Source organism: Elephas maximus, chromosome 2 (genome assembly GCF_024166365.1).
Source record: "Elephas maximus indicus isolate mEleMax1 chromosome 2, mEleMax1 primary haplotype, whole genome shotgun sequence".
In the NCBI taxonomy this organism is placed as follows: Eukaryota; Metazoa; Chordata; class Mammalia; order Proboscidea; family Elephantidae; genus Elephas; species Elephas maximus.
The window spans coordinates 79,244,973-79,267,500 of record NC_064820.1 but is presented as its reverse complement, the minus strand read 5'-3'; the positions used below and the strand labels follow the sequence as shown (position 1 = coordinate 79,267,500).

The 22,528-nt window shown below is 37.1% G+C and overlaps 1 protein-coding gene across 6 annotated transcripts in view; it reads left to right on the top strand.

The window, feature by feature from the left end:
• Positions 1–22,528, top strand: part of GFM2 (GTP dependent ribosome recycling factor mitochondrial 2) — a 58,905-nt gene that overhangs the window by 13,907 nt on the left and 22,470 nt on the right. For all 6 annotated transcript variants that reach the window (XR_007514867.1, XR_007514866.1, XM_049865686.1 and 3 more), the window contains 9 exons: positions 1,193–1,253; positions 1,536–1,715; positions 4,664–4,744; positions 6,387–6,535; positions 8,013–8,153; positions 8,234–8,333; positions 16,225–16,414; positions 20,566–20,642; positions 21,864–22,002. Coding sequence is in view for 4 of the 6 variants with exons in the window: in XM_049865686.1 (XP_049721643.1) it covers positions 1,193–1,253; positions 1,536–1,715; positions 4,664–4,744; positions 6,387–6,535; positions 8,013–8,153; positions 8,234–8,333; positions 16,225–16,414; positions 20,566–20,642; positions 21,864–22,002 (1,118 nt within the window). In the remaining 2 variants the exon portion in view is untranslated. The remainder of the gene's footprint in view (positions 1–1,192; positions 1,254–1,535; positions 1,716–4,663; positions 4,745–6,386; positions 6,536–8,012; positions 8,154–8,233; positions 8,334–16,224; positions 16,415–20,565; positions 20,643–21,863; positions 22,003–22,528) is intronic.

Here is a 22,528-nt window from a genome sequence, read left to right as displayed (position 1 = left end):
GGGATGGAGGGAGGGAGGAGGGGTATTCACTAATTAGATAGTACAGAAGAACTATTTTAGGTGACGGGAGAGACAACACACAATACAGGAGAGGTCAGCACAACTGAACTAAACCAAAAGCAAAGAAGCTTCCTGAATAAACTGAATGCTTTGAAGGTCAATGTAGCAGGGATGGGCATTTGGGGACCATGGTTTCAGGGGACATCTAGGTCAATAAAATCTATTAAGAAAACATTCTGCATCCCAGTTTGGAGAGTGGTGTCTGGGGTCTTAAACGCTAGTAAGCGGCCATCTAAGATGCATCAATTGGTTTCAACCCACCTAGAGCAAAGGAGAATGAAGAACACCAAAGACACAAGGTAATTATGAGCCCAAGAGACAGAAAGGGCCACATAAACCAGAGACTACATCAGCCTGAGACCAGAAGAACTAGATGGTGCCTGGTTACAACCGATGACCGCCCAGACAGGGAACAGAGAACCCCTGAGGGAGCAGGAGAACAGTGGGATGCAGACCTCAAATTCTCATAAAAAGACCAGACTTTTAATGGTCTGACTGAGACTAGAAGGACCCCAGAGGGTCCTTCTGTTAGCCCAAGATAGAAACCATTCCCAAAGCCAACTCTTCAGACAGGGATTGGACTGGACTATAGGATAGAAAATGATACTGGTGAGGAGTGAGCTTCTTAGATCAAGTAGACACATGAAACTATATGGTCAGCTCCTTGTCTGGAGGGGAGATGAGAAGGCAGAGGGCGTCAGAAGCTGGCTGAATCAACATGAAAATAGAGGGTGGAGAGAAGGAGTGTGCTCTCTCCTTAGGGGAAGAGCAACTAGGAGTATATAACAAGGTGTATGTAAATTTTTGTATGAGAAAATGACTTGATCTATAAACTTAAAGCACAATAAAAAAATTTTTAAAAGTTAAGGGACATGGAAGATAGAGAAATTGCAAAAACTATCAAGTTCTAAAAAGAATAGAGAAAATGGAATGGAGGCAATTTTCTAATAAATACCAGAGGAAATTATCTCAAAACTGAAAAAAAAAAAAAATTTATTCGAGATATTGTCCTATGGAAAATTCTTACATGGTGAACATTAGGGAGAAAAAAAAATTAAAATTTTAGAGAACATAATTAAGCCTGTTTTAAGGATCTTCATATTTTTAAATATAATTCTTTTGCTTTCTGCAGTTTTAACTATACAGTTGAAAGCATCAGAGAGAAGTTGAAGGCAAAGCCTTTGCTTTTACAGGTAAATTGGTTGATCACAACAGCTCTTTCTCATCAGTTTATTTTTTTATGACATAAATTTCTGAAAACTCAAAACTTTTTGGAAGAACTTGAAATATAAATTAAAGTAGCTATAGATTATTATAATTATTATATTAATTATTATATTATTCATAATATTAATAATAATATTATAATGATAATAGACATTTTTACAGAAAGTGGTATAATTAGATAAGTTTATCAACTGTGCAGTTCTAATTGAGTGATTATTTAATCATGTTAATCTTACTCTGACTTATAGTTACCAATTGGTGAAGGCAAAACTTTCAAAGGATTGGTGGATGTAGTAAGTAAAGAAAAACTACTTTGGAATCCCAGTTCAGGTGATGGAAAAGACTTTGAGAGAAAACCCCTCTTGGAATTGAGTGATCCTGAGTTGCTGAAGGAGGCAACTGAAGCAAGAAATGCCTTAATTGAACAAGTAAAATAAATACTTTGAGTTCGAAATTGTTTAAAAGTATTTGTTGTCATTGTTGTTAGGTGCTATTGAGTCGATTTTTGACTCATAGTGACCCCATGTGAAAGTAGAACTGTGCCATAGGGTTTTCTAGACTTTAATCTTCGCCAAGTCTTTATCCCACGAAGCCATTGGGTGGGTTCCAACTGCCAACCTTTGGATTAGCAGCTGAGCTGCGGCTCCTTTAAAAGTTATTTAGAAACTTAAAAAAAGAATTTATTGTGAAATTTTATATAAAATTATGTATATGGAATATGTAAATAATAATAATAAAACGAACATCAATGTATGCACCATCCAGATTAAAAAATAGAATATTAGCAATAACCTTGTTTCTGTGTATCTCTTCCCTATCTCTCCCCCTTCCGGTAATCATCTACCCCCACATAACTGCAATCATGATTTTACTGTTTGTCTCTCATTTGCTTTTCTTTGTGTTTATGACAGATATATGCATTTCTGAAGAATTTAGTTTCACATGTTTTTGAACTTTACATAAATGGAATAATATTTTATTGTATTGTTCGGCATTATGTTGGAGATTCATCCATGTTGGTATACGTAGCTGTAGTTCATTTATTTTCAGTCTCGTTTAGCGCTCCAGCATACGATTATGCCACAGTTTATCTGTTCTCCTGTGGGTGGACTTAGAGGTTGTTTCTGTTTGTTTTTTGCTTACTTTCTGTCATAAGCACTGTCACTCTGAGCATCTGTGTATGTATCTCCTGTGCACATATGCAAGAATTTTTTAGGGTTAAACCTAAGAATAGAATTTCTGGGTCAAAGGGTATGTCTTACCTTTTACTTTACCAGATGTTAAGTTATTTAGAAAATGTTAAAACCGTAAATTTTATAGTTACTCTATAGCTCTGGACGTCATCCACTCTTAAAATTTTAATAGGAAATAGTAAAATTGTTAGTATTTATAATGTTTATATTATATTGTTGAGGAGTCCTGGTGGCGCAGTAGATAAGCGCTTGATTGCCAACCGAAAGGTCTGTGGCTTCGTGAGAGAAAAGAGCTGGCGATCTACTCCTATAAAGATTTACAGCCTCGGAAACTGTATGGGGCATTCTACTCTGTCCTATAGGATCCCTATGAGTTAGAATTGACCGCAATAGGTTTTGGTATTACGTTATTAATATATAGAACAATAAGTAAAACATACCTTAAATAAACTCCCTGGCTTGTGTGGTAGAGAAAGATATTGGAGTCTGAGGCCTTTGACTTTTTTCTTCTGAAATTTAACTGGTCCAAATAAATTCTCTCAGCGTTAATTTTTTTTCATTTATCTTTTGTAGATAATTATTTTTACAGTAATGTTTTCGTTGTAATATGTAGTAATTCTGAATTTTATCATTAACATAATAATGGCAAATGTTTATTTTATCTAGATAAGAGTTATTAAGAATCTACTGTGGCAAGTTAAGTGTTTTACATATATTGTTTTATTTAATCCTCATCACAGCCGTATGTGATCCACATTTGACAGGTGAAGAAACAGGTTTTGAATGCTTAAATAAGTTTGTCTATGATTGTATAGCAAATAAGTGGCAGGGCTGGTATCTGAACCCAGTTCTTAACCTGTTTTGCAATAGTGCTTCTCTAATTTGGGAGACATAAAAGAATAAAAGTGAATTGACATTTATTAATAGTAATTGGGAGCCCTGGTGGCGCAGTGGTTAAGAGCTACAGCTGCTAACCAAAAGGTCAGCAGTTCAAATCCACCAGCTGCTCCTTGGAAACCCTATGGGAAAGTCCTACTCTGTTCGATAGGGTTGCTATGAGTCAGAATTGACTTGACAGCACACAACAACAACAATAATTGGGTACTTGTGCTACTTACTGTACACTCATGACATGTTCTGAAAGCATTATTTGAATTGGCTATGTAATCTTCACAACAACCTCATGCAGTAGGTACTAATATTATCTCTGTAAGTAAGCAGCACAGAGAGAGGAGAAGTAAATGGTGGAGCCATTTCCAGGCAGTCAAGCTCCAGAAGCTCTGCTCTTAACCATCACATATGCTGCCTCTCAGAGGGGTGGTTAGGTTCATTTCTGCAATGGTTAGATCTATTAAGAGTGTTTTTCTCAGCAAGTTTGAACATTTTGTTCCCTTGCACTGTTACAGACTTTTGGAACTGACTGTTAAAATTGTCAGCCGAATTCTCCTGTTTTGTATAGACGGAGCCCTGGTGGTGCAGTAGTTAAGAGCTTGGCTACCAGTTCCAATCCACTAGCCACTCCTTGGAAACCCAATGGGGCAGTTCTACTCTGTCCTGTAGGGCCACTATGAGTCGGAATCAACTCGACGGCTTTTTTTTTTTATTATTTTTAATATAAGCATTTGATTATAAAAAGAACATGAACTAGGTAAATGCATTTTTTATTATTGAAATGATGCCTTTCTCCTGCTTAAATTTATTTTTTCTGTGCAGGAATACAGTAAGGTTACTTTTTGTTTTTAGTTTGATCTTCTTTAGAGATCTAATGCACATTCAGGATATTAAAGGGATACCAGATGAAACTTAGTGGACTAAAACCCCCAAATTCACCTAAAGAACGACAGTTCATTATATATATTATAATTGGCTATAGACTGCACATTTGCCTTTATTTTCTTTTGAGCACATTAAGTGCTAAACTCACTACTTTATTGAGATGCTTTGTCAAGTTCTGACTTCCCATGATTTCAGGTAACTTCTAGCATATCTTCAATTTCCAATCTCCCTTCTTTTAAAAGAAAACTGTTTTTGTTGTGTCATCAGAACTCATGAAGAGTTGGTTGGCTTGAATAAGGTAGATCATGTAGCTGTCTTCAAATATTTGGATAATGCATATTTGTAATATTTAGACTTAACAGTTGTGAAAATAAATGCAAGTTATACAGCTAAGCTTTTCTTTGTAGGTTGCAGATTTGGATGATGAATTTGCTGACTTGGTTTTAGGAGAATTTAGTGAAAATTTTGATTTGTTAACAGCTGAAAAGGTAAATTTTATTTTTCAGTTGCTTTGACCAAGTAATTAGATCTGGTTTGATTTCCTTGTCTTGCGCGTTTTGTTTTCTTTTAACTTTGCATACCATTTCAAAATGCTGACTTAAACAAAAATTACAAGAACGTTAAGATGAAGATACTGCTAATGCATTTACCTAAACAGTGGCAGTGATTTAATATTTTCGTATATAGGTTCTTTATAAAATTAGATACTAAATCTTTTTTATGTATGTTGAATTAGGATCAGGTTTTTGTTTCATCTCTATAGCTGTTTCCCTTCACACTGATCATTTCTTTAAGGACTTTTGGGAAAGTCATAGGTAGAAAATTTGTATTTAAATAATCTACTGGTTTTTCAGGTGGATCATTTTTCTCAGAAGATTTTTTTTTTCTGAATCAGTTTAAATTTTTATTAGAAACTCATTACAGGTCTTTGTTTTCTTTTGAAATACATTAAACCAGAGAATAGGCAAATAAAACACTGATAGCATTTGAATTACAAGTGGTTTCGAGGTATATATATATTTTTTTTTTTTTGCTAATTTGCTATAGTTACTGTTTTTTTTCCTTTATGAAACATGAGAGTTGTCACGTAGAATGTTTCTAAGTGCTAATTTGTAAAATGAGGCTGAAGACAAGCCCAGCAAATTAATTTAGTTATTATTCAAGAAAAGAATTAAAAGATCTGTAGATTACTTTTAAATCACTTGAAGTTAGCAGTGGGAAAAAAAAGTGAATGAAATGCCATCAGTTTTGTAATTTCTTGTTGTTTAGCATTTGAGTGCTTAAATGTGATAGGTATTATACCTTATAGTCACATAACATGATTTCTGTTTTCAGGGAACTCACAATCCAAAGTGGAAATGACTCACCATTTCTTTTATTAATAGCTGAAAAGCCCCAAGCCTTATCTTGGTTGTTGAGGTCTTTGAAAAAATTTGCTACTTTGCTTTCTTGTTTTCCTTTGAATTTTTTTTAATGTGGATCTAATTCATTTGAAGAAATTATAACTAAGATTTATATCTTTTTATTTCTGGCCAGTTCCTCTTTCAGACCATCAGTGTTAAATCACAAGTATACTAATTCATTTATTCAGGAAATATTTTTAAATACCTAATATATTGTAATACTTTTAGGTTTTGGGGATTCAGCGGTGTTTTCATGGGGCTTATTGCAGTGCTTGTATGGATTTTACATCCTAGTGGATGGGAAGACAGAAAATAAACTAATAAGTAAATATCTAATATGTCAGGTAGAGATTAGTGTTATAAGGAAAAATAAGTCTAAGGCGATAAAGAAGGAGCCCTTGTGGCACAAACAGTTAAGCACTTGGCTGCTAACCAAAAGGTTGGCATTTTGAACACACCTGGTGGCTCCATGGGAGTCATAAAGAGTAAAAAAAAAAAAAAGAGTACAGCCTAGAAAATCCTATAGGGAAGTTGTGCTCTGTCACATGGGGTCGTTATGAGTTAAAAATTGATTCAGTGACACCTAGCCACTGTAAGGTATTAAAGAGTGATGGAAGTGTACTCAGGAGTGCTTTTTTGGATGGGTGGTTAGGGAAGGTCTCTAATTCTGAGATTTTGGCGGAGACCAGCATGCTACACGCAAAACGCTTTTATCTCTGCTTTGTAGCTACAGACTGCAATACACAGAGTAACAGTGGCTCAGACAGCAGTGCCTGTGCTTTGTGGAAGTGCCCTGAAAAACAAAGGTATACAGCCCTTGTTAGATGCTATTACTATGTACTTGCCTTCACCTGAAGAGCGCAACTATGAATTTCTGTAAGTATACAAGCACATAGATTAAAATTCTTCGGCTTTGAAAAAAACAAGTAGGCAAATAGGAGACCTTCTTTTATGAAGAGTTGTTAAATCACCATTTTTAAATCATTAAAAATGGTGAAGAATACCTTTGTAAATAACATAATATAGAGTAATGACATTTTTTACTTGAAAGGGATATCTGACATCATCTGTTGTTATTTACCATGTTTATATGAAGTTAAGAATGTATGGATTTTCACTCTAAAATCTTTGACTCTACCATCTTAGTTAAAAAAGGAAGGGAGGAAAGAAGAAAGCTAGCTACTAGTATATGGTGGCTGTTTGATAAATATTCTGTAGGTAATATTTATATTTATCTAGATTTGAAGATTTTTCATAAGCTAACACTATTTTGTGGCTATAAAGGCCTTTTTTTCCCTCCTGTCATCACTGATGGTTTTATACTTAATTATAAGCCCTCTATAATCTGAGTGAGTGTTGTGCAAATTGGCAGAGAAAAATAGAATTTAATTCTGTTAAGTAGGTTTAATAACTTTGTTTAATAACTTTAATAACTTTGTTTCATATCTCTAAATTGGAGAAGCAGCATGATGAAGTAGTTATAAGTGTGGACTTCATATGTCCTGGGTTTAAATTCCCGCTCTTCTACTTACTAGCTGTGTGCTTAGCCTCTCATCTTTAAAATGCAGAGAATAATGGGATCTATCTCATAAGGTTGTTGTAAGGATTAAATGAGTTAATGTCCATAAAGCACATGGAACAGTACCTGGACTACAGTAAGTTTTATGTAAGTATTTTGTTAAATAAAATTAAAAATGAGAGGGAATAGGAGGAAGGTTGGAGAAGTTCTATAGTAGAAGTGTCTAACCTACTTTGAGTCGTGGACTCTTCAGAAGCTAATAAAAAATGAAGCTTCTCCTTAGAAAGATGCACATACGCATAAAACTTGGCAATTTCAGGAGGATTCAGACATTCTGAAATGTATCAAAGAATGCCAGTTTAAGAACATCATTCTGTAAGAATGCCTGTGTGTAAACAAGTTTATAGTTCAGATGTACATGTTTATGCAGCTGGACATAGTGGGAGGAGAGAGTGGCAGTAATCATTGCAAAAAGTACCTATTTGTTTACCCTGTGCAGGCTTCTTATGAAGTGGTGTGATATTCCCAGGTATATTTTTTGAGGAGAGAGGTCTTGGCAATGGAATTCTTTTCAAATAGAGGTAATATTTGGAAGAGAATCCATTATTTGTAGTTTTGAAGAATTAATGCTTAGATTTTCATTAAAGATTTAGTTCAGTAGTGGAAAAGAGGTATGCACAAGTGACATTATTTAATGGGCTGGATAACTACTAGAAGATATGAAGGATATTTGTAGGATGTCAAGGTTAAGTTTTTGCACTAATTTCTGATCTGTTTAGATGTATAGGAATTATATTTTAAATGCCTTTCTGGAATGTCTCGTATATTTTATAGGCAGTGGTATAAGGGTGACTTATGTGCACTGGCATTTAAAGTTCTTCATGACAAGCAACGGGGACCGCTGGTTTTTATGCGCATTTACTCAGGCACCGTAAAACCCCAGTTAGCTGTCCATAATATTAACGGAAACTACACGTGAGTAGCTTAGGTTATTTTCTAAAAAACACGTTATTTCTTTAAATATACTTTTACTAATATAAGTCATGGCATTACAGGGAGAGAATAAGTCGTCTGCTTTTGCCATTTGCTGACCAACATATAGAAATTCCTTCGCTGACTGCTGGTAACATTGCTTTGACTGTTGGACTTAAACACGTAAGTGACCGAGTGGTTTCTCTAACAAATAAAATTTTAAATGCATAACTGAAAGAAGGTATTTTATAACAGCAAAAGCTCAAAAGCAATCCAAATGCCCATAAGGAATACCGATGTATTTATCAACATGATTGAAATAAAGAACGAAAAGCACATTAGAGAAGAATACAAACTGTATTGATTGTATTCATATAAAGGTCAAATCTGGGTAAAATAATACACTATTTATGGATACACATACATGTTTTCATGAAGATTATACAAGTCTGGGCAGTGTTTCATTCTGTTATACATAAGGTCACTGTGAGCTGAAGCTGACTCGATGGCAACTAAGAACATCAGCATATGTGTTTTAAATAATATAAAGCATTATTCCTTTTAGATTTTCTTCCTATTTTGATCATTGCAGACAATTTAATCTAACCTTATAACAGATGAAGTAATAACTAAAGATAATTTGCCCACAAAATTGGGAAAACATACCATGCTCATGGATAGGAAGACTCAACATTGTGATAATGTCCATTCTATGCAAAGCAATCTACAGATATAATACAGTCTGATCCACATACCCACAACATCCTTTAATGAGATGGAAAACCTAGTGACCAACTTTATGTGGAGGGGAAAGAGGCCCTGGATAAACAAAGCATTATTGAAGTAAAAGAATAAAGTAGGAGGCCTCATACTACCTGATCTCAGAACCTACAATACAGCCACGGTAGTCAAAACAGCCTGGTACTGGTACAATGACAGACACATAGATAAATGGAACAGAACCAAGAGTGCAGATGTAAATCCATCCACCTCTGGCCATCTGATCTTTGACAAAGAACCAAAGTCCACTAAATGAGAAAAGACAGTCTTTTAACAAGTGGTGCTGGCAAAACTGGATATCCATCTGCAAAAAAAAGAAACAGAATCCATACCTCACACCATACACAAAAACTAACTCAAAATGGATCAAAGACTTAAGTATAAAACCTAAAATGATAAAGATCATGGAAGAAAAAATACAGACAATGCTAGGTGCCCTAATATGTGGCATAAATAAAATACAAACCATAACAATGCGCAAACGCTGGGAGATAAACTAGATACCTGTGTGCTCCTAAAAATTAAACACTAATCCTCATCAAAAGGCTTCACCAAAAGAGCAAGGAGAGAATCTACAGAGTAGAGAAAAAATTTTGGCTACAACATATCTGATAAGGGTCTAATCTCTAAAATCCACAAGATACTGCAACACCTCAACAACAAAAAGACAAATAACCCAATTAAAAAATGGGCAAAGGGTATGAACAGACACTTCACCAAAGAAGACATTCAGGCAGCTAACAGACTCATGAAGAAATGCTCTCGATCATTACCCAATAGAGAAATGCAGATGAAAACTACAATGAGATACCATCTCACTATGACATTACTGGCGCTAATCAAAAAAATAAAATAAAATAACAAATGTTGGAGAGGTTGGAGGTTGGAACTCTTATGCACTGCTGGCAGGAATGTAAAATGGTATAACCTCTGTGGAAAACGATATGACACCTTCTTAAAAAGCTAGAAATAAAAATATCATATGATCCAGCAATCCCACTCCTAGGGGTATATCGTAGAGAAATAAGAACCATCACACAAATAGACATATGCACACTCATGTTCATTGCAACATTATACACAATAACAAAAAGGTGGAAACAACCTGAATGCCCATCAACAGCCAAATGGATAAACAAACTATGGTACACACAAAATGAAATACTATGCAATGATAAAGAGTGATGATGAACCTGAGAAACATCTCCAGCATGGATGAATCAGGAGGGCATTATGCTAAGTGAAAGTCAAACACAAAAGGACAAATATCATATGAGAACCACTATTACAAAAACTCAAGGAAAGGTTTATATACAGAAAAAAACCACCTTTGATGGTCACGGGGTACAGGGGGATCACTAACTAGATAATAGACAAGTGTTAATTTCGGTGAAGGGGAAGACAACACACCATACAGGAAATATCAGCACATCTTGACCAAGGCAGAGTCATAGAAGTTTCCTAGACATATCCAAACACCTTGAGGGACCGAGTTACTGGGGCTGAGGGCTGGAGACCATGATCTCTGGAGTCACTTAGGTCAGTTGGCATGACATAGTTGATAAAGAAAATGTTCTACAGCCTACTTTGGTGAGCAACCTCTGGGGTTTTCAAAGCTTCCGAGTAGCCACCTAAAATAAATCTGTTGGTTGCATCCCGTCTGGAGCAGAGGAGAATGAAGAAAACCAAAGACAAGGAAGATACTAGTCCAAAGGACTAATGGACAACAGGAACCACAGCCTCCACTGGCCTGAGCCCAGAATAACTAGATGGTGCCTGGCTACCAACACTGACTGCTATGGCAGGGATTACAATAGAGGGCCCCAGACAGAGCTGGAGCAAAATGTAGAATAAAATTAAAATTCACACACACACACGAAATAGACCAGGCTTACTGGTCTGACAGACTGGAGAAACCCCCAAAACTATGGCCCCCAGACACTCTGCTAACACAGAACTGAAGCCACTTCTTAAGTCCACCATTCAACCAAAGATTAGACACCTTTTAAAACAACACACTTGAGGAAGGTGTCTCTTAGTTCATATGAGCCCAAATGGGCAGCACCTGCCCAAAAGCAAAGATGAGAACAGAAAGGGACAGGAAAACTGGATGAATGGATGTGGGGGAACTGGGGTGCAAAGGGGGAGAGTGCTGACACATTGCGGGGAGTGCAACCAATGTCACAAAGCAATTTGTGTATAAATTTTTGAATGAGAAGCAATTTCATCTGCAGCACAATAAGATTTGGAAAAAAAAAAAAGATAATTTGCCAATGAAGGCTTCGTGAGGGAGAATTTTTGTCTGTTTTGATCATTACTCTATCTTCAGTCCCTAGATCAGTGCATTTTACATAGTCGATACTCATAGATATTTGTAGAATGAATGGATAGAAATATTTGATGCTTTATGTGCTTTTAATGGGTTAAATCTAATTATATCTCACTTGTAAATGGATTAATTCAAATACAGTTTTCTCATTAAATGTTGGTATATGTGGCATTTAGGCTAAACATTGTTACTTTTTAACATTTTTAACTCTTCATGACTAATTGCAAGTTTCAACATCCTTTAGTACAAAATTCCAACAGCCAAGATATTGGGCTTCTGGCATTGATGTGTTCCCTTTGTCCTCCCAAAGGCTGGCGTCCTTATATGCATTTGAAGGTGCTACACAGGTGTGTTCAGACTATTGCTTCTCTGGGACTCTCTTTACAGAGAAGGAAATGGGCACAGAAGCTTGTGATAGAAAAGTTTAAAAGTGAAATTCTAGTTTTAAAAAGTAACTTATGTCTAGAAACAAGCTCGTAGACACCAGGTATTGTAAAATGAGGCATCAGGATTGGAGGAAGACTCATTTACAACCTGCAATATGCAGATAACACAACCTTGCTTGCAGAAAGTGAAGACGATTTGAAGTCCTTACTGATGAAGATCAAAGTGTGGATTAGATCTCAACATAAAGAAAACAAAAATCCTCACAACTGGACCTATAAGCAACATCCTGATAAATGGAGAAAAGATTGAAGTTGTTGAGGATTTCATTTTACTTGGATCTACAATGAATGCCCCCCACACGTCTGTCAGTTTATCGTGCTGTGGGGGCTTGTGTGTTGCTGTGATGGTGGAAGCTATGCTGCTGGTATTCAGATACCAGTAGGGTCACCCATAGAGGACAGGTTTCAGCTGAGCTTCCAGACTAAGACAGACTAGGAAGAAGGAACCGGCAATCTACTTCTGAATAGTGTTAGCCGGTGAAAACCTTATGAATAGCAGTGGAATATTGTCTGATATAGTTCTGGAAGATGAGCCCCCCAGGTTGGAAGGTACTCAAAAGACCACTGGGGAAGAGCTGCCTCCTCAGTATAGAGTCGACCATCAAGGACATGCATGGGATAAAGCTTTCGAGACCTTCATTTGCTGCTGTGGCATGACTCAAAATGAGAAGAAACAGCTGCAAACATCCATTAATAATCAGAACCTAGAGTGTACGAAGTATGAATCTAGAAAAATTGGAACTTGTCAAAAATGAAATGGAACATATAAACATCAATGTCCTAGGCGTTAGTGAGCTGGAATGAACTGGTATTGGCCATTTTGAATTGGACAGTCATATAGTCTACTATGCTAGGAATGACAACTTGAAGAGGAATGGTGTTGCATTCACCGTCAAAAAGAACATTTCAGGATCTATCCTGAAGTACAACACTGTCAGGGTTAGGATAATATCCATATGCCTACCAGGAATACCAGTTAATACGATTATTATTCAAATTTATGCACCAACCACTAAGGCCAAAGATGAAGAAATCGAAGATTTTTATCAGCTGCTGCAGTCTGGAATTGATCGAACATGCAATCAGGATGCATCAATAATTACTGGTGATTGGAATGCAAAAGTTGGAAACAAGAAGAATTGGTAGTTGGAAAATATGGCCTTGGTGATAGAAAGAATGCTGGAGATCAAATGATAGAATTTTGCAAGACAAATGACTTCTTCATTGCAAATACCTTCTTTCAAACAACGTAAACCGGCGACTATACACATGGACCTCACCAGATGGAGCACACAGGGATCAAATCAACTATATCTGTGGAGATTATGGAAAAGCTCAATATCATCCGTCAGAACAAGGCCAGGGGCCAACTGAGGAACAGACCATCAATTCCTCATATGCAAGTTCAAGCTGAAACTGAAGAAAATCAGAACAAATCCACGAGAGCCAAAATATGACTGAGTATATCCCACTTGAATTTAGAGACCATATGAATAAGAGATTTGATGTATTGAACACTAGTGACCGAAGACCAGACGTGTTGTAGAATGACTTCAAGGACATCATACATGAAGAAAGCGAGAGATCATTGAAAAGACAGGAAAGAAAGAAAAGACCAAGATGGATGTCAGAAGAGACTCTGAAACTTGCTCCTGACTGTCAAGCAGCTAAAGGAAAAGGAAGAAATGATGAAGTAAAAGAGATGAACAGAAGATTTCAACGGGAGGCTTGAGAAGACAAAGTAAAGTAGTATGATGACATGTGCAAAGAGCTGGAGATAGAAAAGCAAAAGGGAAGAACACACTCAACGGTTTTCAAGATGAAAGACCGAGGAAAAATTTCAAGCCTCGAGTTGCAATAGTGAAGGATTCCATGGGGAACATATTAAATGGCGCAGGAAGCATCAAAAGAAGATGGAAGGAATATAGAGAGTCATTATACCAAAAAGAATTAGTCGACGTTGAACCATTTCAAGAGGTAGCATATGATCAGGAACTGACGGTACTAAAGGAAGAAGTCCAAGCTGCTCTGAAGGCATTGGCGAAAGACAAGGCTCCAGGAATTGATGGACTATCAACTGAGATGTTTCAACAAACAGATGCAGCGCTGGAGGTGCTCACTTATCTACGCCAAAAAATATGGATGACAGCTTTCTGGCCAGCTGGCTGGAAGAGATCCATATTTATGCCTATTCCCAAGAAAGGTGATCCAACCAAACGCAGAAATTATAGAACAATATCATTATATATCACACGCAAGCAAAATTTTCCTGAAGATCATTCAAAAATGGCTGTAGCAGTATATCAACAGGCAACTGCCAGAAATTCAGGCTGGTTTCAGAAGAGGACGTGGAACCAGGGATATCATTGCTGATGTCAGATGGATCCTGGCTGAAAGTAGAGAATGCCAGAAGAATGTTCACCTGTGTTTTATTGACTCTGCAAAGGTATTCGACTGTGTGGATAGTAACAAGTTATGGATAACATTGTGAAGAATCGGAATTGCAGAACACTTAATTGTGCTCATGAGGAACCTTTACATAGATCAAGAGGCAGTTGTTCGGACAGAACAAGGGGATACTGATTGGTTTAAAGTCAGGAAAGGTGTGCATCAGGGTTGTATCCTTTCACCATACCTATTCAATCTGTATGCTGAGCAAATAATCCTGAAACAGGGCATCAGGATTGGAGGAAGACTCATTAACAGCCTGCGTTGTGCACGTGACACAACCTTGCTTGCTGAAAGTGAAGAGGATGTGAAGCACTTACTAATGAAGGTCAGAGACCACAGCCTTCAGTATGGATTGCACCTCAACATAAAGAAAACAGAAATCCTCACAACTGGACCAATGAGCAACATCATGATAAACGGAGAAAAGATTGAAGTTTTCAAGGATTTCATTTTGCTTGGATCCACAGTCAACACCCATGGAAGCAGCAGTCAAGAAATCAAACAATGCATTGCATTGGGTAAATCTGTTGCAAGGGGCCTCTTTAAAGTGTTGAAAAGCAAAGATGTCACCTTGAAGACTGAGGTGCGCCTGACCCAAGCCACCGTGGTATTTTCAATCATATCATATGCATGTGAAAGCTGAACAGTGAATAAGGAAGAACAAACAAGAATTGATGCTTTTGAATTGTGCTGTTGGCCAAGAATATTGAATATACCATGAACTGCCAAAGGAACGAACAATTCTTTCTTGGGAAGAAGTGCAACCAGAATGATCCTTAGAAGCAAGAATGGTAAGACTGTGTCTTACATACTTTGGACATGTTGTCAGGAGGGATCAGTCCCTGGAGAAGGACATCATGCTTGGCAAAGTGCAGGATCAGCAGAAAAGAGGAAGACCCTCAACAAGGTGGATTGACACAGTGGCTGCAGCAGTGAGCTCAAGCATAATAAGGATTGTGAGGATGGCACAGGACCGGGCAGTGTTTCCCTCTGTTGTGCATAGGGTCGCTATGAGTTGGAACTGACTTGATGGAACCTAACAACAACAACACAATCAACACCCACGGAAGCAGCAGTCAAGAAACCAAATGATGCATTGCATCGGGCAGATATGCTGCAGAAGACCTCTTTAAAGTGTTAAGAAGCAACGATGTCACCTTGAGGACTAAGGTGCATCTGATCCAAGCCATGGTATTTTCAGTCACCTCATATGCATGTGAACTGGACAGTAAATAAGGAAGACTGAAGAAAAATCGATGCATTTGAATTGTGGCATTGGTGAAGAATATTGAATATACCATGAACAGAAGACTGAAGAAATCTGTCTTAAAAGCAGTATAGCCAGAATGCTCCTTAGAATCGAGAATGGCAAGATTTTGTCTCAAGTACTTTGGACATGTTATCATGAGGAACCAGTCCCTGGAAAAGGACAGCATGCTTTGTAGAGTGTCAGTGAAAAAGATTCTCAATGAGATAGATTGACACAGTGGCTGCAACAGTGGGCTCAAACAGCAATGATTATGAAGATGGTGCAGGACTGGACAGTGTTTCATTTTGTTGTACATGGGGTTGCTGTCAGTCTGAACCAGCTCTACACCACCTGACAACAACAATACAAGCAAGCTACCAATTTTGCATAGTCAATTTAGTTAATTGCATATTTTAGTTAATAGAGGATTTTCTGTAAAATAGTAGCAAAAAAAATTCTTTCTGGCAGAAAAATGTAATAGATTTCTAGCTAACCTGTCTTTACTTGATTGAAAGTTTAGGAAGGAATATTTGCTTTACTAAATAAATTTTGGATGTCGTGGGTGTGTGTGTGTGTGTGTGTGTGTATTATGGTTTGTTCTTTAGAGTTTATCACAGCATTATTTTGGATACCATTCATACTTTAGGAGTTACATTAACTTTACCTAAGAAAAGCCATAATGAACTTTGTGGATTTGTCTTGTATGTTCTGATGAAAGGATAGTGCCACATTAAAACTTCTCTTATTTCGTGATTCTTGATGGCAGCTGAATACTTACCAACAACCTGTTTTGTTCCAAACCATCTTGTTTGCTTTCAGACTGCCACTGGGGACACCATTGTGTCATCCAAGTCCTCCGCATTAGCTGCAGCTCGTCGAGCCGAAAGGGAAGGAGAAAAGAAGCACAGAAAAAATAATGAAGCAGAGAGACTTCTGTTGGCTGGGGTAGAGGTTCCAGAGCCTGTTTTCTTCTGTACCATAGAACCCCCTTCAGTGGCTAAGCAGCCAGGTATAAATAGTATTGGCCTATCAGTTAATTAGTGCCCTGATAATTTATTTAACATAGTTACAGTATTCCTGCAAAAGGTTTCCAATGTAATTGAGTTAAATTTTATCCGACTTTATTGGTAAGCATGTCTTGTGGTTGTCTAGCTTTTTAATTTTTTTTTAATATATTTTGATTTTTATAAACACCTTTCATTTATTTCTTTTATTATATCCTATTTTTCTTACATAATCTCCCTCCTTACTCTTGTGATTCTATCTGTGGGGATCTAAGTAATTGGTCCCAGGACTACCCTTCCATTATAGTAACTGATTCATAACCATTGCAGTCCTTCACCATAATTTATAAAAATACAACTTCTCCTTTTTTTTTTTTTTTTTAAGATCAACTTCTAGAACTCAGTGAAGATATTTGTATACTATGGCTACTGACATTTGACTTTTGAGTATTACATACTTCATCCTTTAGCATATAAGCTCACAATTCTTCAGTGGGTTCTCACTACTAATAGGGCAAAAATAAACTCCGTGGTATGGCTCATAAAGCCCTTGATTCCAGCCCTATCATTTACAATTAGTGTATTTCTCATGTTAAAGAAGTCTTGAGTTGGTAACCCAGGGGCTAGTAGGTAGCTCAGCAGTGTCTTCAGGCACCCAGGCTCCTTTCTGTCCTACAGAACGTCTATCCTCAGTCTTCCTGTGATGGCTACTAGAGCTTTGGGCATCACATTGGAATTCCTGAGAGCAGAAAGGAGTAAGGGGTTAGGGGGTAGGGAAGGAGATGCGCCCCTTCCATTTTAAGAATATTTCTTGTGAGTCCCACGTCATAATTTTGCTTACATGTCATTGATCAGGACTTAGACATAAGGCTACCCAATTACAAGGGAGTCTGGTAAATGCAGCCTTTTAGCTAGACTGTGGCAGAAGAGAATGATAGGCTGCTAACAGCCTCTGCCGTACCAGCCTTCTTGCCTGGCTGCATCTCTTGAAACTTTCCTCCTTCCTTCTGAACCCTCCTCTTTCACCCAAACAAAAACACCTGGCATTCCCATGATAAAGTAGTTCTGATTGCCTGAACTTGTCTGCCTGGAAAATGGTTACTCTTCCTTTAGGTTTCAGCTCAAGCATCCCCTCATATAATCTCCCTCCTTACTCTTCACTGAATTTCTGTATTAGACTGTTTAAGGACAAACCTTCTAGTTCTAGCAGTGGGGTTAGGAACCATTTTTTCCCCCTTGAAAACAAGTGGGACTCAGAGTATGGATAAAAACACAAGCAATCTTTATTGTCTCCCATGTCTTCCTGAAGACCCAGTGGGAAAGAAAAATATCCCTAGCCAAGTAGGGGTTCCAGTTCCTCACCAATGCAGGTGGGGTTTGCTGAATGCTAACATAAAAGAAAATCTGAGTACAGATATAAGGCAGCCCCCAAGTACTGAAAGAAATTGGGTCTTGTCCAGTTGGCGAAGGAACAGTGTTGAAGTTAAGATGAGTGTTGCGGCAGTTTTCCTGTTGCCTTAAAATGCCCTGAGGCTAGCTAGGTAGGGTCCTGACTCTGATAGAGAAGGATCAGGTGACATGACTCTGGCTGCCTAATCTACATCAAAGTTGATCAAAGTAGCAAAACATAATCAGGTCATGTTACTGTCCTGCTTAAAATCTGCCAGAGGCTTGCCAGTGTAAATCAAGAGTAGCCAGGCACTTAAGGAGAGGGACTGCCCAAACAAAGCTACCTGTGAGTTCTTTTAAATATATTTGAAAGTCATTTTACATTTCAAGCATAGCGTGGGTACCTAAATTCAAATTGTGATATTGCAATTATGTTGCATCATCCATTTTGGATCCGAGGCCTCAAGCCTTTACTTTAGAGGAAATAAGCGTTTCCAAGGAATGGCTGGTAGATTTGAACTGCCAGTCTTTTGGTTAGCAGCCAAACACTTAACCACTACACCACCAGGGCTCCAAGGAAGTCTCATTAATGGGAATTAAGCATGGTGAGCCTATACATCAGAGAAGAGAGGACTTCCCAGGGATCCTGTACTTAGTCTTCAAGCTGATCTACATGTTCCTTTTTCAGTGCTTCTATTGTACTTGCCCTGTGCTTCTGTTATAGTGCTTGACACCATGTGTTATAATGCTGTAAATGTTTTCACTTCAGCAAACTCCCTGCAGAGCCCCTGGCTGGTGTAAACGGTTAACTCACTCAGCTGCTAACCAAAAGGCTGGAGGTTTGTGTCTACCCAGAGGTACCTCGGAAGAGAGGCCTGGCAGTCTACTTTCAAAAAAATCAACCATTGAAAACCCTGTGGAGCACAGTTCTACTCTGACACATGGGTCACCATGAGTTGGAGTTGACTTGATGGCAACTGATAAACTCCCTATAGGCTAGATTCTTTGTAAATATTTTTTAATGAATTGTTTATTTTACAATAAAATTTAGTACTCTCTTTATTCAAAAAGCCATATAGTGTTATAACTATTGTTACTCTTTTTAAATATCTGTACATGCTTAAAAATAATGTATCATCTAAAACAGTGCCTAACGTTTAATATGCATATACATCTAGGTGTTTTCTTAAAATGCAAATTCTGATTCAGTACATCTGGAAGCTAAGATTTTGTATTTCTAATGTGCTCCAGGTGACGCCAAAGCTGCTAGGTTTTAAACCAGACTTCTACATATCAAAGCCAGGTTTTGAATAACACTATCCAGTAGAAATATAATGTGATTCACATTTGTAAGTTTAAATTTTCTTATAGCCACGTTAAAAAAAAGTTAAAATCAACAGGTGAAATTAATTTTAATGATATATTTTATTTAGCCTAACATGACAAAAACAGCATTTCAATGTGTGTTGTTGTTTGTTAGTTGCTGTTGAGTCAGTTCTGACTTAGGGTGCACAGTAGAACTGTTCCAGAGGGTTTTCAAGGCTGTAACCTTTTGGAAGCAGATCACTAGCCTTGTCTTCAGAGACACCTCTGAGTGGGTTTGAACCCCTAACCTTTTGGCTAGTAGTCAAGCGCTTATCATTTGTGCCACCCAGGAACTCCTTTCAACATGTAATCAATATAAAAAGTTATTAAGGAGATATTTTATGGTCATTTCTTCTTAAGTCTTTGGAACATGCTGTATATTTTAAACTTACAATACATCTCTATTCAAACTTGTAATAACTAGATTACTAGTTATTAGGCTAGTGGCTGTCATATTGGAGAGCACAGGTCTAGGAGGCCTGGTTTGTGTACCTAAGAACGCTTAGAATGTGTTACTGATAAGGTTAGCTCATTACTTCTTTGCTTACCTCCTTTCTGGAGCTCTGCTTTGTGTCTGTGGAACTTCTAACATCTTGCTTTTGTAACGAGGGGAGGAGTATACTTGTTAGTTAATTGATTATATTAAAGTTATCGCTTTACTTTAGATGACATATGTAATGCAAATAATGTATTCTTATTTTCTCTGTGGCTGTGATTTTAGCCTTCTTTTGCCAGTTTCTCATTATTGCCTGTGTTTCTGAAGGCGTTTTTCTATTGAGTTAACTCCTAGAGTGATCTGTGCAAAACATCATCAGACCATGTGGCTGTCCTCCTAAACCCTTCCAATGGCTTTCCAGTATGACTTGTGGCTCCTCACCCTGGCCTACAAGTGCTTACAGGATATGATGCCTGCCACATGTCTGCTTCCTCATCCCATGCTAATCTTCCCCATGCCTGCCAGCCTGCAGCCACATTAGCCTTCTTGCTGTTTTTCTAATAGCAAGCTGTTCCTTGCATAGCCGTTTCCTGTGCCTAGAGTGCTGTTTCTTCAGGATTTTGTTTATAGGTTCCTTCTTAATTGTTTGTGTCTTTATCTAAATCATTCTGGAGAGGCCTCCCCAGGTCACCCAATCTCAAGTAGCCACTTGTCACTATCATGTCACCTTGCTTTATTCTCTACAAAGCATTTATAGCTGTTTGAAATTTTCTTTTTCGAAATGTGGTTGTTTTTGCCACTAGAACATAAGCTCGTGATAACAGTGAGTTTGTCTTTGTCACTGTATCCCCAGCACTTAGAAAGGACATGGAATATAATAGCCACTCAGACTTGTTGAATGAGCGAATGATTTAATAAGTTACCTAAAAAAATTAAACGTAAAGATAATAATTGTTTATCCCACAGACTTGGATCACGCATTGAAGTGCCTTCAACGTGAAGATCCCAGCTTGAAAGTGAAGCTAGATCCTGACTCTGGACAAGTAGGCTTATTATCCCTTAATCTCAGAAGCCTTTCAGTGAAGCATTTGTGTGGTGTTGCATATGTCTAAAACACTGATTGAACTATTCTTCTGAAAGGAAAAGCTTTCTTTTTTGGTTCTCTCATAATACACACTTCTGATTATTTATGTTGACTGTCAAGTTAAATAAACAAATTCTCCTTAATTCCTTAATATAATTGTTCCTCATTTATATAAACTACTCCCCGGATTGTCAATCTTCCAGAAGACAGCCTTTAATAAAATTTTGAAATAAGGTTCAGCCCAGAGACAAAGCCTTAAGCCCTTCATGCAGAGACATATAGAAGCAGCGTAGTAGAAGGAGGAAGGGAGGGAACCTTAGTGGCAGATGCACATAAAATGAGTGAGAAGCAATAGGTTACAACCTGACAGTGTGGCGGGAGATAGAGATCTAAAGTAGGTGCATAGCACAGGAGGAGGATGAATGTTCTTGGTTATCAATAAAAGATCAAACTATGTTCCATACTGTCTTTTTACGAAGACAGGATAAAGTTTCTATAACATTTTAAGAAGAGTTTCTGTAAAAAATTACAATTTTGTCTTTAAAAGCAATAAGCTAGTTTAGCTAATCTGGAAAGTGTGTAATACTTTATTTTCCTAAAATGCCAGTCAAGTGAGGTAGTAATTTAGTTGAATTGATCCTAAAGGCTACAGCAACAAGTAATTACAAGAAGCTTTTTACTTTAAAAAACTTACTTAAAAAATGGCAACGTGTTTTTTTAAAAAATATAATCAACACACAAGTGTATAAAGAATTAAAGTCCTCCTGTCTGCTCATTCATCCCATTCTGTGCAGATAAACACTGTAAAAACTTGGTGAATTGCCTTCCAGACTTTTTTTTTTTAATATATATGTATGGATATATATTAATAAGTCATTCTATTTGTATTATTCTGTAATTTATTTCTCACCCAAATAATTTGCGTTTTAAGCTTTTCATTCAAGTATAGCAGTCCTATACCAGGTGATTCACTTTTAATTAATATATTCTAATCAGAAAAGTAGAAAAACAGTATTTAGATATAAAAGAAAAAAATTACAGGAGACTCAGTTTGTAATTAATGAAAAAATATGTATTAACATCATACTTTTATAGAATTTTTTATTTTTTTTATATAGTATTTCATAATAAATGTAATTTTTCTTTGATTTTTGTTTTATTTTCTTCCACTTTTAACCAGACTGTCCTATGTGGTATGGGGGAGTTACACATTGAGATTATTCATGATCGAATCAAGAGGGAATATGGACTTGAGACCTATCTAGGGCCTCTCCAAGTGGCATACCGAGAGACCATTCTAAATGCAGTTCGTGCCACAGGTAAAAAAAAAAAAAAAAAGTTTAGGACTTGAGCATGCTCTCTTAATCACAGGCTCTCTCTCATATGTTTTCTGGATCTGTTTAGTTGCTTAATGCAGGGTTCACAGTCAACTAGTGTCTTCCATCAGAGTAGACAGTATTTTTATTTTTTTGCTTTTTAGGGTTTTTGGTTTTAAACACAGAGAGCCCTATGACATTACCACCATAATATCTACTGGATGGGCTATTTATCCCACAAATGAGCTTTTCAGTGGTCATGGGATAGAGTCACTGAAGTAGATGGCTCATTCAAACCTCACTACCAGAATGAGCAGAGAAATTTGAAGTTGATGTGTTATTTTTACTCTACAGTAAGTGGAAAACTGGTTCCACTGTTTAATAAATATGGTAATTCTAAGTTAATGGTATTTTTGAGAACGTGCAGTTTTTATATTTCTGTTCCAAAATTTAAGCATTCATGATTTTTCTATGTATGATAGTTTCAATTTGGTTCCCTTAAGTAAAAGAATATGACAATTATTGCTAC